The sequence below is a fragment of the Buteo buteo genome, chromosome 19 (assembly GCF_964188355.1).
Source record: "Buteo buteo chromosome 19, bButBut1.hap1.1, whole genome shotgun sequence".
Classification (NCBI taxonomy): Eukaryota; Metazoa; Chordata; class Aves; order Accipitriformes; family Accipitridae; genus Buteo; species Buteo buteo.
Genome location: NC_134189.1, coordinates 10,092,892 through 10,112,650, shown reverse-complemented (window position 1 = coordinate 10,112,650; position 19,759 = coordinate 10,092,892). Strand labels below are relative to the sequence as shown.

Genomic DNA, 19,759 nt, shown 5'->3' with positions numbered 1-19,759 from the left:
TTTACAACATCATATTAAAATCACTTTTGCTAATACCTTTGACAGTGATTAAGTGATATAAATCATTCACTCATGACAGGTACTCTGAAGCAGATGTAATTAAGCCAGAATCAAAGAATCATATCAACTTCAAAATAAAATATACCTTCAAAGGCCACACCTATCCTGTAAGAAGATTATTTATTACCACTTTCTAGACTAGACCTACAGATTCGCTAACAATTGTACAAATGTTTATGCAAAGCCTCAGAAGAGAATTTGCCCTTGCAAAAGGAAAGACATGATCACCTCTTTAATGACCTTCCAGGACACACTGAGTTTACCAAGTTAGACATTTACAGCTAAGTCTGGCATAAGCCGTATCAGTAATATTTTTTGTTGCAGATCAAAGACCTAGGGCACCAGCTATGCAATAACATTAAAAACCAGTACAACACATAAACATCAGAACCAGCAGTTAGCAGGTGTCTGCTTTAATGCCCTCTATTAAAATCTGATTACAGGTAAAGAAAAGCCTCTCTATGAATCCCCAATTACTAGACAGCATGAAAGAAGATTTTTATAACACTGATCTTATGTCCTACTTAGAAAAGTCACATACATGGATAACAGCAGAATATTCAATTAGAAGGACTAAGTTCAGCTTCAGTTGAAAGCTGGCTATCAACTTTTCACTGAATGACAGGAAAATAAAAACTTCAAGCTCAGTTCTAAATACTTTCAAAACTCTGCATTTTAAAGAACTAATAGTATGGTTCATTATAGTGTCCTCTGAATGCAACTATCACCCACTTTCCATAACGGAGTAATTCAATCCATAAAAAAGATCTGTTCTAACTAATTTCTTAAGTGAGTACTGTCAAAATTAGTTACTCTTGAACTTAATTCTTCCACCACCCTCTATCTCAAACATTTTCCTTGCTCTACATTTTCTTGCCAATATACCTACACAAAAACCTACGTTGTATCTCATGTCCTTTTCCAGTTTAACTCCAGCCAAGCTTTGGCTTTTTTAGTTACATCCCTGCACATCCTGGGAAAGCACCTACATTCTTCTTGGGCACCCACCCCAAATTGCACTCTTCATGGTCGCCCTCTTCGTACCTGAGCTCAGAGAGGAGTTCCCTGACAGCCAAGCTGCCCTCCTGTCACAGCTGCTGGATATCCCAGAGTAATCTGGAAGGATCTGCACCTTAACAGCTGCCTTGAATAAGTTCTGCCAAATTTAATTCCTTATTCTTTTGCAGCCCTAATTAAGAGAATTAATCAGATTTCACCGACTTTTGTCCCTAGTGCACATTATGACATCAGCTCATTGAAAATGTTGAATGAACAAGTTTAGTCATAAATTACAAGCTCTAAAGCTCGCTATTTTCCAGGCAGATTATTTAACCACACCAAATTGACACTGTCTTTGAACAGCCCTCACCTTTTCTGTAGGCTCTATTACACAGAGTGTATTCTCTTGGTCTAACTTTACCTGCTAACTTCCTCCTTTCCCAGTTCCTGCCAGTTTCAAAGGCATCAACACTTAAAGCCAAATGAGCTAAACTAAACTCATCTTGTGCCACTCTAGCATCCCTACAGCATATTCCATGTGCTTCAGTCACAGGCTTACTTTGCAGTGGCACACCAACTGAAACAGAATCTGAGCCAGCTATTCACTTGGGCACTGTAATTTGCCAGCAGTGTTGCTCTAGAACTTTACTGCCACACTATTAATGTCACAGCTCACCCATCAGTTTAGCATCAATTTTCTCCTGTGTAGCAGTTACAGTATCACTACTGGTAGCAACAGTTCGATCCTTCCCATCCCTGCATCAGAATTAGTGGCTGAATGATGAATCCAATAAGGGAACTAGTCAGTCTGAGAATTAACTTGATCATTTTCTTCTTTCCAGCTGAATCTGTTCCTTCATCTGATTCACCCCTTGGCACCTGAACACACCAGAAATAAGTAGCTGGGACTTACATTGTGACCTCATTAAATCCTATTGCATAGGTTAACTGTATTAGTAGAGTAGTAACTGTAATATTGGTGGCATTAAAATGCTCTTTCGGATTTAGAAACAACTCCATATCCCCATCTGTACTTATCCTGCCCATGCAGAAATAACTTCATCTCCCCATTTCATGCACTCCTTTCATTCCGGTTTTAATGAAGGAAAGCAGATTCCATGCAGTCAGATATCCTTAGAGCACAGGGAAGCATCCTACAGGAGCTACACTACTGGGTAATTCCTGTCTCCATTATTGTGAAAAAAGATGAACTCACTGTACAGTCTGTTGTATTCCTTCCATCTCTTCGCATACAAAGGATGGCCATTCTTATACATTATTAGATAACTGACATTTTAAATATAGCAATAACTTTATTGTTGTTGTCTAAGTGGAAAAGAGGAAGAGTGAAAAATCCTCTTTCTATAAAGAAAAACTTAAGTCCTATGGATGAGATATTTGGAATATCTTACTGCATATTGAGAATACTACTTCTGAACATTTCATATTTTACTATCTTTCCCTCAGGCCTTTGTTCACGCTGGTTGTATTTGTTTTTAAAAATTCAACAAAGAGATTAAGTGAGATAGTTCATCAGACATATTTCCAACCAATCTTATTGTACAGGTCCATAGCAAAAGATGTTAAGGATTCAACTTGTGGAACGCAGAAATGTCTCAGGTTTTGAGCATTTGTATTCCTCAGGCATAGAACAATAGGCAAATACACGCAGATGAAAGAGGAAAGTAAAATTCAAGTATTGTATGGTTTTGTTTCTTTGTCACATCACAGTGCATGGCTTCATATCAGAAGGGTCACATGTGTAACATTCCTTTATGCAACGTTAGCAACATTCTTCACTTTAAAGTGCATAGTATAACAACAAAAATCATCCTCCTAGGATTTTATGGCAAAAGAAACATTTGAAAACAAACAGATGAAATTCAGTGCAGAATCTGCTTTCTATGTTTGTCTTCATGACAACTCTCCAAAAAAAAAATCCTAGTAGATAGCTAGGTAAGCTTTGACACACCCAATAGCAATGATAGAGGCATAACTGAAATGTAAAAATCTTTCTTACATTGTGATATTCTGAACCCAGAGATTCTCCCTCTGATTGAAAATACCAGTCAGGTGTCCCAATTTAATTTTAACTTTGTAAAGTGAAACTGGCAGAAGTAAACTGTAATTTACACTGTTGGATACAATCTGAAGACCTATTTTGCCATAACAGAAACTATATTGGTATCCACTGAATGAAAACTTTCCTTCCAATCTAACGAATTTTTTTTTTTTTTTTTTTTTTTTTTTTACACCTAACTAATGGCCTGAAAGAGTAAGTTTTAAGGGTTTAAGTGGAACATAGATAACTTCAGCTTTGAAATCACTTAAGAGAAATGTATTCCTTCTCCCTTCTGAAGGGAGAGCAAGCTTGGACAAACCACAGCTTGAGAAAAATTATTAGCTATATACTAAAACTGGGTTTAGCAGACAATCTTGCACTTCCACAATGGGGATGTGGGAGGTATGGAGGAACTAATGTGTATTAATAATCCCCTAATACTCTCCTCCCTTTTCTCAAAGTTTGAGTCAGGTCACACCCCTGCAATCATTCTCCAGTATTAACTTTTTCCAGATTCATTCATCTCTGGAAAGACTTCTTTTAAAAAAAAACAAAACAAAAGTACTCTGAAGATAAAAATACATGCAGCTATCTTTGTCATTCTACTGATATTCTCAAAATGGTTGTATTTTAAGTATCTAAGCCAAAGTTCACTGCTTAACCTGTGTTTCAGTTGTATGTTCATATATTTTTCAACTGTTTACTGCTATATCATGTCAGCTCTGGGGCTCATCTAATCTAAATGTTACCTCTCTAGCACTGCATATCTAAACACCTTGATTAAGAATCCTTAAAAACAATACAGCTGAAACTGAAAAAAGCCCCTTTCTACATACTTTGTTCTTCAAGGTCAATCATTCTACAATTTCTAAAATAATTGTGAACTTAAGAATACTGCAAGTCAAACAAAAACTTCTGCCCTTATTCTACTTGCTCTAAGAGTAAAAACGTAAGATGTTGTTTTTACGTAACCAATCCATGGGTCATAAACACTGGCAGTAATGAGGGAAAACTCAAATACCATGCTTCCTGAGACCTGACTAAATCTAAAAATACAAGGGCAGTTAAATTCTACAAGCTTCTAAGTCCACCAACTCCTGGAATCACAGACTATTTAAGACTGAAAGGGAACCCTGAAGGTTATCTAGTCCAACATCTGCTCAAAGTAGGTCTAATCAGATCAGGCTGTTCTGGACATTGCCCAACCCAGTTCCATACACCTCTGAGGATGGAGGATTCCACAAGCTCTCTGGGCAAAAGCCCTTCCCAGGGCTTAACCATCCTCACAGTGAAATATTTTGCTCTTATACCTAACTGGAATTTCTCACATTCCAACTGGAACTGTTGCCTCTTTCACTGTGCACCTCTAAGCAACCTTCTCTATATCCTGCCCTTGGTACAAAAAAACAACAATAAAATCTTCCTTTTATCTTTTCTTCTACAGGAGAAAAAACAAACCAAAACAAACAAAAACCCCCAAATCACCACAATTCTAACAGCATCTCCTTGTGTGTTCTCAGCAATTCTGATGGCCCCCAAGCTCGACTCTGAACATATTCCAATATGTCAACGCCTTTCTTGTACTAGGAAGCTCAGAACTGGACACAGTACTCGCATGCTGCCTCAGAAGTGGTAAGAAAGGAAAAATTTTTTTCAGCTCACTGGCTGTTTTCTTGCTAATATAGCCAAGTATGCTGCTGGCCTTCAATAATGCAAGGGCACACTGCAGACTCATCTGCAGCTTGATGGCCACCAGGACACTGAAGTCCTTTTCTAAAAAGCTCCTACCTAGCCAACTAGTCCTCAGTTTGTACAGGTGCATGAGTTTACTTCTTTCTATTGTCCTGACTGGTAAAGACAACCCATTGCCTAGGTCACCAATAAAAATATTAAGCAATACTACCCATACCAACCCCTGATAGATGCCACTGGTAACCAGGCACCACGAAGAAGTGATGTTGCTGATAGCAACCCTTTGAGTCTAACGGCCTAGCCTATTTTCCACCAACCTTACCGTCCACTTACCCAGTCCACGTACCACAAACTTCAACTTGGTCCCTCACTGCAGCCTTACAGTGTCAAATGTGTTCTAAGAGGAGGAGGAGAATTTGCTCCACAGCCTTCCCAGAGACCGAGGCTAAGCTGACCTACCTACAGTTCCCCAGATCTTCCTTTTCACTACTCCTGAACATGAGTGTGACATTTGCCTTCTCAGATTCATCGGGTACATTCCTCTTTCTTCCTCTGCCTTCCTTTCATTATCAGTGCACTAGCCTCTTCTACTACCCTTGAGATTCCTTGCTAGTTTCAACTTCAGCTAAACTTTGGATGTCATACCTCCACCCCTCCACATTTGTGCAATGTTTCTACATTCCTTCCAGTGGACCACTTTGCTTTCACCTTCTGTGTAACTCTGTGTATTGGTTACAGATTCCTCAAAACATGTGACCAAGGACATAAGTTGTATGTCCAAGTAATAGCCTTGAAAAGCGCTCTCTCAACTCAACATTTCTCATGCTGTCATGATCGAGTTCCAGAATGCAAAGAAAGGCCCCTGAAATACCTTAACCTTCTTTACTTTAGACAGGTGGCACTATCATCTCATCTATATTCAAATAACACCAAAAAAAGGCAATCTGATCTTCCATCATAGAAACAGGATTTTATAGCTTGCCTCCCCTGACTTCTTCCACCAATCAGTTAGTTGCTTAAGCACAGAATCAGAGCCTCAAATACCCTGGGTTTCAATTAACTTTCTTTAAAGACTTGAGAAGAACTAAAACTGAACACTATGAGTTCAAACACAAAAACGCTCTCATTTTTTACTTTTGTCAGCAGAGAATCTAAGCTGAGGTTTACCACTGAAAAGCCAAGTGCTACTGCATCAGTTTTCTTACTACTGAAATCTTCTCACCATTGAAACATTCCTTGGGCTTATGTGCAGAGAGCCCAGATTCCTCATATGACCTGATGGAGAATGCTTTCATCCTCCTCAGTCTGCCTCTGGAGTGGTTCCATATTTATTCTGTTCTGTAACCCTAGTTCTCAACTTATGACTGCCAAAGAGCTGATTCACATACTGCTAACCTTAACTCAATGTTGGATTTGTAGGTGTCTTTTGTTCAATATATGTATTTCTGTAAAATACATTGAAGAAATCTGACAGCATTATAGAACACCAGTTCTTAACAGAGCTCACTATATAAACGTATTCACCTGGTCTGCACTTCAGGCCTTCAGTTCAATGATCTCACAACATTTCAGTTTTTTGAAGTTGTGTTGTTGTCCAGCTGAGTTTTCTGCCCCCCTATAGAATAGTCTCAGGGTCTAAAAAGCAGCATTGACTTTGAAAACGTAGTTTTCATTCCTGTCAAGATATAAACTGATTTAGCCGACTGAAATCCACACTAGCACTTTCACAGGTCCTTGGAGATTACTGATAGAAACACCCTTAAAATGAATTCAGGCATAATGGCTTTTCCTAAAAAATTTATTTCTAGTTTTCAAGTGTTAAACACCTTCAAGTGGTAGGGACAATAAATTAATCCCTTCTTCCAAGCTGGTTATACAGTTTTCTCTAGAAACTTTGTCATGGTAACTGAAATGGAACACTAGCCTTGAAGGAGCTTCTGATGGGTAGAGCAGAAAGATTAAATATCCTCACATCAGCTGTCTTAATACAAACCTGAAGATAACTGAACCACTAGTCTAGTACTTTAGACAAGGAAACCATTTTTGTAAGCTTCTGGGTATTTCATCATAACCCTAGACTAACATGCCATTTTCAGATTCCTGACCATCTTTACTAACTAGAAACAAGAACAATTCAAATTACCAGCTTGAAACACAAGTCAGTACAGCATATTATTTAAACTTTTGTATATTTTTTTTTTTCCTGTAAGAGGAAAAAACTCTTGACACATGATGCTTCAGGGATTGCAGAACTAAGGATTGGGCAGAGCAGATGAAAAAGATAAATTCCACGTTTCCACTCAACCTGATGCATTGAAAAAACTACTCAAACAATGCAAGACGCCTAAGGAGAAGCAAAGTTTTCTATATATTCTGCTCAGCAAGATTATTGAGTCTCAAGTTTTCTTGTCTCTATCTTCTGATTCACAAGAATGACCCTGTTGCCCATGGTCAAGGGGAACAAGAGTGGAACATGGTGAAGTAACTAATAACTCAAAGGCTGAGTTAAGTCCAAAGAGCAGAAAGGGAAGGAAAAAGATTAAGTGTTGTAACTTGTGAATTGTTGATGATTTTGAAGCAGATTTCTTCAGTTAAAAACCAGAAAAAGTTCCTGCCAAAGCTGAGAAATCAACTCATTTGTAACTGCAAGTAGGCAGTTTCCCATGGCAACTGTAAAAATTTTGTGCAGGATCCAAGTTTTCATTTAAATCCTCTATATTTTCAAAAATTACTTGCCTGCCACAGAGAAACTACTGCTGCTGTTGCTCAGTGGTTCAGCAAATTCTGACCCTTCCAGTAGTTTTCCAGCTGCAGGCTGAGTGGACCACAGTCGTCTGTGGACAACTGAACAGAAGCAAATGACCTAGATTTCTTGTATGGGATAACTACTTTCCACTTAGAGATCTAGAATTTCTTTGGTTTTTGTTTAACAGCTGAGAGCAATGCATTAGCTAAGCCTTTCTGCTAATTATCTTTGTGTCACAGTAAGAGATATTTAACAATGCCTTTTTGACACTGTCGGCTTTTTTATTCCCCGTCCTCTAAATTTCATAGTGTGGAGCAACAAGGAATTTTCTCCCAGCTGTCTTCTCTCTACCTTGTAAGCTTTGGGGAATATTTGGGACAAGCTGTCTTTACACCTTCCTCTCATTGCATCTTACTGAAACAAACAGAAATAGCAAAAACATCCACAAGAAATCCTGTAGATAAAGATCAAAAAGCAAAATCAAGTTAACAGATGTTGACAAGGGAACTTGTTGAATATGGAAAGTAAATCTCTGTGGAAGAGGCTGCAGACAGCAGCAGCAAGTTTTCGTTGCTATTCTGGATCCACATCTAGTCTTTGCTATTAGTTTTGCTTGCCACATCTATCTGAGCTTCAGTATTTAAAAAGCTGAAAAAAGGATACTCAAAGAATTTCAGCATAACATTCCTGCTAAAAGGCCCTCACTGGTTTATCAAAAAGAGGTATCCGTCCTGATGATAGCATAAGTCTCTCCAGTTGGGATTTTGCAGCAAGTTCTACAATCAGAACAGACAGATGTAGATGTCTATCTGTGTTTAAAATGGGCATCTACTTTGCAATTCTCTACTTTGATAGAAGCCTCACCTGCTAATGGTAACACCAATATTTGGTCTACACAAGTTAAGAAAATCAATTATGAACCTGATGGTGGATTTTGCCTGTCTTGATATGGCATTTAAAGTACTCTGAAAAGCTTTTATAAGCACCCCTACGCTTATTCTGGCTTAAGCCAAAAAATGGTACTTAAATAAAATGTGAAAAGTATGCTTGTTTTTAGTGGTAAACAAGTATCTAGCTTATCCACCATAATCAAATGCAATCTGAAGTCCTTTGTCTCAGTCAAAAGAAAACAATTCCAGAAACAACTGCTAAATAAACTGAACTACTGAGCCATCTGTGCTTCAGTTGTTGTATCAGCATTTTTAGAGACAAACAAACCTGGCACACAAGTTGTTCTGTAGAACAGTAATGAACCTATTGTTTCCTAGCTACTGCTTCTAGAAACTTGTGCTACAATCCCAGCTTCAGAGACGTGTCAAATATGTGCATTATTGAATGACTGTATACCTTAATTTGACATAAACCAATGTTCACTCTAAAGAGATGTGTTAAGTACTGTATCTGTTGAACACAGCACACAGTGTCCATTTTCACAGGTAACACTGAGCTGCCTGAAAGGGTTTCGCTTCCAGAAGTGATTGGCCAGACTCCATGATTTAACACTCCTGCATTTTGATTTGGTTTGGATGATACCCACTTTAAGGGTATACAAAGCAGAGAATATTCCAGCCCACATGGGTGCCAGATACACTGCTAAACAGCAGACATCAACCACACTTAAACCAGAAATCAGATGAGGTCTTCAGTAATTCAGTACTATACCATCAGCAGACTGACAACGGATGACACTGTTAAAACAGAATAATCTACAAAACACCTGTCCATATAGTTTCACACAAACTCAAGCTTAATATGTCAGATCATCTAGTCATAGAATGCTGAAAGCAAATTTGGACACATAAAAATACACTGTACCATGCTTCACTTCCTTGGTGCCACTAAGTTTGTATTAGAGTAAGATATTAAGTTCAAGGATAAGGCAATCCAAAGGTTTAGTAATAGGATTCAGGCTATTTCCATCATTAGATCATTGCTCCAAAAGTTAACCGGCAGAGGAAAGAATAAAAGCTATTACTATCCAATCTGCACTTAGTTGCTAGCTCTGAATTAAAGCATTTTCATTTACTGTAAGAGCACCAACATCAACATCTGTACTAAAACCCTCAGTACATGCTGTCCAAAGATTGCACAGGAAGTGTCCATTTTCCTTCTAGGAGAACAGTAGGCACCAGCTATTGGGTTTCAGTTTCAGTAGATGCCAGCTTCATATTTTGACTTCTATGTGTGACCTAAAAACTAACAATAATGAAAAAAACCCCACACAATAATAAATATGAGTTCTCGAAGTTAAGGTAGTGCTCCATCACGAAGATATGAGAGGATAAACAGGAAGACGAGTATATCTTCCAAAAACTACTGCTATAGTTTAAAAAAATACTGAATTTAAATATTATAATTGGGGCTTAGCATCATAAGCACAACTTACTTCTCTAGAATCTGAACAAAGGATATGTCCAAGGCAAGATCAACTGTTCCATCAAACCCAAAGCAATGAAGCTTAGCTTCTAAATAAGTTTTCATGTAAGATTAACAGGCATTCTTTTCCTGTGCACATTGAGTTTACATTTTCTTCACACAGCAATGCATAAAAAGATATGAAATATCAAAAGCAGTATTAATGAATTCTAGAAGTTTTGTGCCTTAACACAGATTTTTGTTGACATGCTGAAGCAGTTGATAATTGGAATCATGGAGAAACAAAACATGGAAGTAAAAGACTTGAGCAGAAAAGCTATTTTTAAATCCATAAAATAAATGCTGCTTTCTAAGCAGTATATACTTAAAAAACCACATGCATTAACATGCACAGAATGGCCCTGTAAACCAATTATATACACTTGGAGTATTCAGCTTCACTGTAATACTTCCATTAAAACTTACCAATATTGAAATTGCACTCTTATGATTTAAATAATCCATCTACAAAAGCTAAGCTATTTTCTCCAGATTTCACCAGGAATTACTGTTGAAAATGCTTTAGTAAATACAGTCTACTAGCCTGTCACAAGAATGGAACTAAAGACTGTATTTCATGGTAAACTCTAATTAAAGGAACCATACTTTGTAATGAAATGTATTTACTGTTGAGTTACTATCTCCAAGATAAATTTAAGTAACAGATAATTAATGCTTTATTACAGGCCAAATTCAAGTTTTTTAAACCATACTAAATATCCATCCCTTTAGCCAAGAAGAGTTAATACTATTATTGAAGTTATTGAGAAGTCTGCAATCCAAGAAATAAAGATTCTCTCAAATGCCTCACTTGAATACAAAGGATCCTGCAAATTTTTTTATACAGGGCAAACATAGAAATGCAGATCTCACCCCACACGAACTCTCCTGACCCGTCGTTTTTATATAAGGACTTGAAACCTCCTCCTCCCAATTGCATTACCTGAATCAAGTACTGGAACTGGTTTTGAGCAAACACAGAAATCCTTTTTAAACGTTTATTGCCTATGGTATTTGCATTAATAGCATCATTAACAAATCAGCTTAGAAGAGATGTTGATGATAACTGTTCTATGGACAGCTTTATCTTTTGTCTCAAATGGCCTTCCAGCTCATCTTTCCTCCTTGAAGCTAATAACTAATTTATAAGCCGCAAGCATATTAAAAAGCAAGTTCATAAATTACTGGAGTTTGGGGAAAGAAAGTATCAGTCATTCAACAATAATTATCAAGACTTGATCTTAGCTCGTAAACTTTGAACACACAATTCTGTTTTATAAACTGACTCCATAATTAGATACAATTTAGAATATTCTTTGAACTTTGGCTGGAAGTATGACAGGCAAATCTCCAGAATACCTTTCTAGTGATGTTTTGGTCTGTTCAGCTTATTAGCCACTGCATGCAATTACTCTATTTGATTTTCAAAGTGTAGCTGAAGGCTAAGTAAAATGATTTCACCGTTTCCCCCTCTTGGCCTGTACCCCGTGAGGAAGGCAGCAATGTATATACGCAAAGACAAAAATCTAGACTCTAATTCTTGTTGCAGCAAGAAAGTTACAAAAATTCTTTCTTTGGAGAAATGTAATAACCCTTGGCATATTACATATCTGTACTGAACGACAGAATTACACTGCATACAAAAGACTAATAAAGACTGTAAAAACGGGCAAAGTGCTAAAAAACACCAAAACCCAAGTCCCCCAAGCTACTTCAAAAGCCATATTCATATGCATATACATTATGTGTTTATAAAACCATATTTCTCCTTCTCTTCCTACTCTCCCTCATCAGGATTTCAACTGCTTTCAGGATAACATCAAGTTATTTGCTGTCCTTTTTTTTTATTTAAAAAAAACCACAACCAAAAAAACAAGCCATGCACAAGTGCATTACAGTCAAACAGAACTAAGACAAGAACTGTAGCTTGTTCAGTGGGACTTATTAATACCCATTGCTTTCTAAGTCAGAGAGCTACAGATCTTCACTGTGTGAGAGCGTAACACAGACACTAGTCCCTTAAACATTTACAGGAAACTATTGTTTCCCTCCCCTCTCTGGCATGTGATTGCAGAATTTGCCATTGGTGGTTGCAATCAACATAGGGTTTAGCATCTATCTGCAGTAAAAAGAGCCAATAGCATATCCAGCATCCAATAAAGATTTCAAACTTCGAGTTGTGCTCATTTGTACCTACTCCTCCTCGTAATGAGCTAAAGCAGATAAACATCTAATTGTTCAAAACTGCTGAAACTGCAACTTGTAAGAAAAACAATTGTTGTATAACCAACTGGTCAGTTATTGGCACTTATTAATTCCAGCTAATGCTTTTGTCCTAGTAATAGGAAATCTGTCTACACAAATGACAACCGCCTCTTTCTACATAACTGTATTGGCTGGTAAATACAACATTCAAGGTGGAGTTTTTGCTAGGGAGGGAAGAAAAATTAAGAATAACTTAATACAAACTTTCAACTTCCTAAGTGTACAAATTAGGTACAAAGAAGTAATTTTGTTCACACTTTTGTCTGGACGCATATTCAGAAGTTCAAACAAGCATAAACATAAAGCCATAAAAAACCTGCTAAGAACACTTGGCTGGGTATGCACATAAAAAACCAAATATGTGACTTAAGCAATACAATTATATATATCTGCTGGCTTTCTGTATCCTTCCTAAATTTTCTCTTCCAAGCTTTCACCTACACCCTTACAGTGCTTTTCAGTCTCATAAAAATTCTTGGACTTGAGAATCCTGTGTTTGAGTCCACTGTGTTCTGCTTAAACTTGGGTAGAATATTTGACCTTCAAATCCTGATATCTTAACAGCTAAGCATATGTTCCTTCAGAGTAAGCATACAGAAATTGTTTGGTCTATTGTGAACTGTCCAGGGGATTCCTTATTTACACACTTTGATACTGCTGCAAGATCCATTCATTCACTATTTTTACTTACGTGGCCTGCATGACTCACCAATTCCACAGTACCCAAGTCAACATTCAATGCATAACCTTCACAACTAACACAACTTTCCACATATTATTCCAAATGGAGACAGAATACAAACCACTGCAGAACTGTTCTCTTGGACTTTTAGAAAGCTTAGCTCATCTTCCATATGCCCTTCTGTTGAAATCAAAATTAACTAACTAAATTGGAAGGCAAGAGCTAGGCTTGAAAAACAAGGATTTAGTAAAGATAAAAGTGATACAAGAGGGAAAACTGAGGTTAGAATAAGAAAGGGTGAGAAGAAAAGGAGCAGTACTATAAGTAAATATTTTCCACACACCACTGAATTCTCTGCTTGTTATTCATAACCTATTCCTAACTTTGTATTGTCATACTTAGTAATGCATATGCTAATGACCACAAACTCGGACAAAACAGGATATGTTCATATAGGTAAAATTTGCTTTCAATTTAGGGAATGGAATACAGTAATAAAACTTTCAGCAACAAAAATTTAAATTCATTGTCTTATTAAAATCTGATTTTGATCACTCTCTCTACTTTTTGCAGCAAACACCAATTAGCCCAAACAGAAACAAATAAGGAAGTACTTGATTTTTATTTAAGCACACAAAAGTCAAACACGAGTCAAATACTTGGGCAATCTCTTAAATCCACCGAGTTTCAGAGCACAGAAGCCAACTGAATGAACAAAATGATCATAGGCCCGACATCAACATCTCAGTAAGATACTACTACATTTAGCAATTCCAGATTTGTGATCAGTCTTATAATGAACTCCATTTACATTTCAGATGAAAATGGCCTCTGAATCAGTTATATCTGTACCTTCACAAAAAGGACAGATTTGAGAATTCTGGGATGTTCATTCAGTCACCAAGTCATACATTCCACCACAATGACAGGTTTACAGGTGAGTTTGTTACTCCATGCTGTTCCTATAAACTACTTAAAGAACTGATGCACAAGTTATTAATATTTGTGAGCAATTCTTTGCCACATGTCCTCAGGCTCTTTTGGATCAGACTGGGAAAATTAATTAGCCATCCTGAAAAGGTGTTTTTCATCAAGTTAATATGTCTTCTTGTACCCCCCACTAAAAAGTAGCTGCCATGCTGTGTTCTTCTGAAAGTTCTTCTAGTATATTCATGGCATTTTAGTTAAGAGTAACTCTACCATAAATATGGAACCTGCTAACAGCAGGTTACAGTAGCAACTGTCTTGTTTCATAAAAGAAAGGTTTAGGTCATGATGTTCAAATCTGCGAAATCTAAATTGAACACCAAGCTTAAGTAGAACTAAGCAGTAAAACAAAACTGTATCTTTAGCAATCACACTCCAGCACACTCAACAGTAATCAAAAGGAAAAATAACAGAAGGCCTAGAATACTCCAGATAAAGAAAAACCTACATCCTACAAGTGTTGGCATAACACTGAGGAGTTACAATACGGAGATATCCAAGAGGCCCCACAGGGGATAAACTCAGTCCAGCAGCTCCCAGGTCAGTGCAAGCCCTCATATGCTCCTGGAAAAACTACTGAGGTATACTCACACTGCACTGTAATCCAGCCAGGCTTTCAGGCTCCCTGTCACTTAAGAGCAAGAAAACTGCTTCCAAACCAGAGGCAATCCAGATATCAATGTACTCATAATAATGAAGTGCACTTCAGCATTCATCATAGTGAGACAAGGTGAATTTCAATGTATCCATGGTATGGTTAATCTGTAACTCAAATAATCCACCCATATATAATGACCATTTAAGTATTCATTTTCATTTGTGTTGTTCCTGAAGGAACAGAAGTCATTTCAATAGACACTCAAAAGAATAGAGGTTACCCCTCAAAAGGTAAAAGCTATTTATTTCTCCATTGTAATCATTCTTCTTGCAGACATATTTAAGTCTCGTCTCTTTTTCGCAACACTTAGACCTTAACTATACCCTGACAGCTACCTCTATTTCAGAAAGAAATTTCTAAACGATGTTTTTGTTTTAGTCACTCCAGTTAGTTTTGCAGTAGTCAAGTTTTCCGCATTTATCAAGGCTTGTATTCAAACATCATTATATCCCAAAGAACCACAAGACTGTTTGAAGTACCAAAATTTTGTGAAGGATACACAGGTAGACGCTGTTTTCTAGCTGAGTTATTGAAGGTCCTCTAGGGATTTGGTTTATTTGTTTTGGTGGTTTGTTTTTTTATTTAAAAAACAAGACTCCACAACAGAAATGCCTCCTAGGCAAGCACAGCATATACATACTTTCTAAAAACATTCATTTCACAGCCTACCATCACTTCAGCCTCCCAGTCCTCAGCAATAAAAATCCAGTGCTTCCAGTTTTGTTGACTGTCCTACCTTCTTACAGTATTACGTTAGTTGATTTACCAAACGTAACTATAAGCAGTGGTAATTTTAGGAAGCAACCATGCAGGGGATTACAGCAGCTCATGAAGTAAGGAATTCTCAGTTAAGCTATGGGAGATGAAATTACTTAAGAACAACCATTTATTGAAACTTCTTTCTTACAAATCTAAGTTTATCTTGCCAAAAACTTTCTGCCTGGTGACTGAACAGGAATTATACTTAGCCTGAGAAATCCACCGCTGATTAGAAACATTACATGTACATGTTGATAGAAAAGTCTTTTTAAGTAATTGTACAGCTTATCAGAAGGATAAAGAAAAGGAAAAAGTGCAAACACCATTCACATTAAGAAGTTCTGCAGGCTTAATATACCCTGCTCTTAGTCTAACTAGTACTTTTTAACCCTGTTCCCTCCCTTGAGGGAACCAAATTTCTCTAATCTGCGTGGGTCCTCCTCACCCATTTAATTGCTTGATTCATCTGTTCCCATGAAAGCTTCTGCTTTCTTGGGGAATTTAAAAAATTTGAGTGGATGTACGTGGGAAGAGTGCAGAATTCCTTCAATCCCTTCAACTCCTGCAAAGACACCTCTGAAGCCAACATATGCCGGCTATATTCAAAAGTAAGACATCAAAGAAAGCAAACAGTAAAAACTACTTTTTAATTTAGTCATCATAAAAATAGATTACACCATACTTAACCGCTAGCATAACACACTAACTACAGTACTTTAGTAGAAATTAACATTTACCATAAAGAAGTTGACACAATTACAAGTCAAGAAATGTACAGACTAATAAAATGTTTCTTACAAAAAAAGAAATACATCCTGTAGGACTATTCAAACTATACAAATAACCTTTCACATTTTTATCAAGTAGAAGCCAACAATGTCTTCCAAATGCACAAACTGGCAACACTAAGATCTCTTTTGCTAAGCCACAAAGCAGTATCATTTGGCATTTGTCTGTTTCATTGCCACCCCTCAGAACTACTGTTTCTGTGAAAGATTCTTTCTGAAGAAAGTATCTTTAGGAGAATGCAAGATCTCTTTACATAGAAATACATAAAATGGAAATGGAGACTCTTCCTCCTGCCTCTGTATCCTTTCTTTGTCCAAGAACTGTTGAAGTGGCAGAAACTTTCACTACTTAAAGAGAATAAACTATATTATTGAAAAGGAAGGTTTTTACATTATACCTTAAGTTTCACCTGCTGTCTGAATCAAAGTCTGAGAGCCATTAAGCCATCTTCTTCTTGGTACCTACTAACCAAATCTGAGATGACAAAACAAGATAATGACTCCAAAGACAGAACCTCCACAGCTTATTACACACAAGTGAAGAAAAACCATGGATGATTACCGGAGTTCAACTCTTATAGCCTCACTGATGCAATCCATTTATACTATTAAAGTGCCCAGGGTCATCTAGCTAGCATTTCAAGCCCCGCCATTCAGATATGAAACAAAATCACAGGTCAAATGCTTTATGTTGTAATTGGCAGCAAAACTGCAAGATTATCATTAAAGGCTGTATTGTTTCCAATCAACTAACAATGAAACAGGACTAGAAGAAGAAACAAAAGAAATGAGAAGTTGGAAATCAAAAGTTTCAGGAAGACAGACAAGAAAGAATTTTATGAAGATGCGGACTGCAAGACGTATGACTACCTCACACGCTACAGGGAGAGGAAGTTTCTACTACTGCAAAGTTTATATAAGTAAAATTCCTGAACATTAAATCATACTTAGAACAGGAAAGCAGCAGGGAGCAGAAGCCATATAACTGATAAGGAACACAGTCAAAAGAGAACATGCAGCACAGAACAGATACTTTTCTGAGAACTGTAACTATCAAAGCATGATTTGCCCTCGCATATTTCATTAATTTAGGTAACAAAAATGTGAAGTTCCAACTGAGGTTTCTCCTACAGTCAGAGGATTTATAGGGTTCTCTTGCCCCTCCTCAATGCACATTTCCTGTTGTGCAGTAAAACATAAGCTCCTTGTACTCTTTTCTTCCCTCAAGGTACCTCCCTCTACTTCATTTAGTTTCATAAATGTACCTCCCTCTACTTCATTTAGTTTCATAACCCGCCCAGTATCTATCTGTACCCCTGTAAAACTTATCAAAAGTAGCAAAAAAAATAACAAACAATTAGGAAGGAAGGGGGTCAGTCAAAACTTGCTCATATAAGCTTTGTCTCCACAGGAAACCAGGCTAAAAATTTAATAGCCCACAATATGTCAGGAAAACATAATGAACTGAAAAGAAAACATTAGACTTCTTGCGTTACTGGCAAGTAGGATGCTTAACAGCTGATGGCAGAAAGCAATTTGCAAGAGGGGCAAAAGAATGAACAAGATTAGGTCACAAATAAGCAGAAAATTCCCTTAGTTTATTCACCTTCTACAGTGAAACAGAAACAGTTCTAGAATGCTCAAGGATTGTAGGCTTCTTTTACTGTAATCATCTAACCACAGACATTATCTGTCTTTCAAGGATTTCTACCTCATTAGTGGAGTTAGGTGATGCCCTTCAGCCTCTTTACTATAGCATCATCCAGGCTAGCTCACACCTCTTTCAGTAGCAGATGGAACTAAGTATTTGACTTTGTGCTGAAGAGGATGAAGAGTGATCACATAAATCCATTTGCTACATGAGTTGCAGTGCCACTCAGGAAGAGTGGGAATATTAAAAAAGCTTTGCAATTAGTACTGCAGTGATCTTGTAGATATAAACTGCCTCAAGATGGTTACTGCCAAAGTTTCTGCCGCAGCAATAGATACACAAGGATCCGTGTGCAGCGAGTTCTCTAGATATATATGGAATTCCTGTAAAAGCTGTAGCAAGAATCCAAATCTGTTGCTGAAACACTCTGGAGGCCCCCAAAGCTGAGAAGAAATAAGACACATCAATGTAGTATCCAACTTTATTACACAGACATAGGTACACAACCCAACAAACAGCTGAAGTGGGATGATTGTATTACTCCCGGTTATTACCTCTGGCACTTTGTAGACAGAGCAGAGCATGTGAGTGCACAGCCACTTTGATGCAAAGTCCAGTAGCTTAGCTGAAACTGTCAGAGAAGACTATTCAAGCTAAGCCGTTGGACTTTGTACTAAAGCAGCTGGAAGTACTTGCACACATTTCTTTTTGCCAAGAGCACTACAAGTTTGGGTAACTTTCAACCAAAGTTGACAACTGGAGTAGGAAGAACTTAAGTCATCACAGCAAGATATGTCAACATGTGTAAAGCTCCCAAAGACAACGATTAACTTGTTCGTAGATCTAAGTAATTACAGCTAAATTACACGTAAACTTCTGCTCTGACGCAACAGTTTCTAGACAATATTCCCGAACACGAAGGACTCACCGAAGCAGAATCTTGCCCTTGTGTATACGCACTTTTCCCACAAACCTCACTGATAACTGAAGGCAAACGTGGACAGAATCCAGCCTCCAAATACTACAATGTACCTGCAGGCTTCTCGCCCACTATACAGGTGCCTACTGTTCCTGTAGCACTCACCCTAACTAGATATCAAAACACTTCACAGAAGGTTAATGAATTAAGCCTCAACACACCCGGCAGCTTAGCATCACCCTATTAAGGATGAGCCCTGCGGCACGGAGAGGAAGGGTAACCAAACCGAGGCCACACATAAGCATGTACACCCAAGATCGCCGAGGCAGGGCTAGGCTATCGGCCGTCGAGGCAGAAAGTTCCACGTCCTGACACCCGGTAACTTCACCGGCACGCAGGAGGCCGGGCCGGGGGGCAGGAGGGGCGCAGGCCGGCGGGTGAGGAAGGAGGAAGCCCCGGAGACGAGCGGGCCGCGAGGAGGAGGAGGGGAAGCGCGCCCTACCGCCGGGACCCTCACCGCCGCGGGAAGCCCACGGCCCGTCCCCAGGCCCGTCCCCATCCGGCCGACCCCCGAACGGAGGGGGCCCGCTGCACGTCGTCCCCCCCCCCCCCCCCCCCCGCAGCGCCGCCTCGCCCACCCCAGGTCCTCGCCGCCGCCTCCTACCTTGGCCACGTAGTCCTTCACCTCATCCAGGTCTCCGTTTTTGAGGGCCCACATGAATTCCTTGTCGGACATCGCGGCCGCCGAGCAGGGAGGCGGGCGGGCGAGGCGGCGAGGGGCCGGCAGCACCTCCACGGAGCGAGGGCGGCGGCGCGGAGGGCAGGAGCCCCTCCCCCGGCTGGCGGCCGCTCGCTCGCCGCTCTCTCCGCGCTCTCTCTCGCTGCCGGCGGCGGGGCGGGGCGGGGCGGCGGCAGTCGGCGCGGCGGGGAGCGAGGCCGGGCACGCGGGCAGCGGGGAGCACCGGAGAATCCGCCTGACTGAAGGGAAAAGCGGTTTACTTGCGCGCGGCGCTTCCGCTTCCGGTTTCCATTCCGCTCCCCTCCCCCGCGGTCCCCTCCCCACCCCACCGAGACAC

The 19,759-nt window shown here is 39.0% G+C and overlaps 1 protein-coding gene across 1 annotated transcript in view; it reads right to left on the bottom strand.

Annotated features, from left to right (window-relative positions):
* The window catches only part of MTPN (myotrophin), a 40,168-nt gene extending 20,445 nt beyond the window's left edge, over window positions 1-19,723 (bottom strand). Inside the window, exon 1 of the mRNA XM_075050904.1 lies at window positions 19,348-19,723. Within this exon, the coding sequence (XP_074907005.1) occupies window positions 19,348-19,419 (72 nt within the window). The 5' untranslated portion in view covers window positions 19,420-19,723. The remainder of the gene's footprint in view (window positions 1-19,347) is intronic.
* Between the last annotated feature and the right edge of the window lie 36 nt (window positions 19,724-19,759).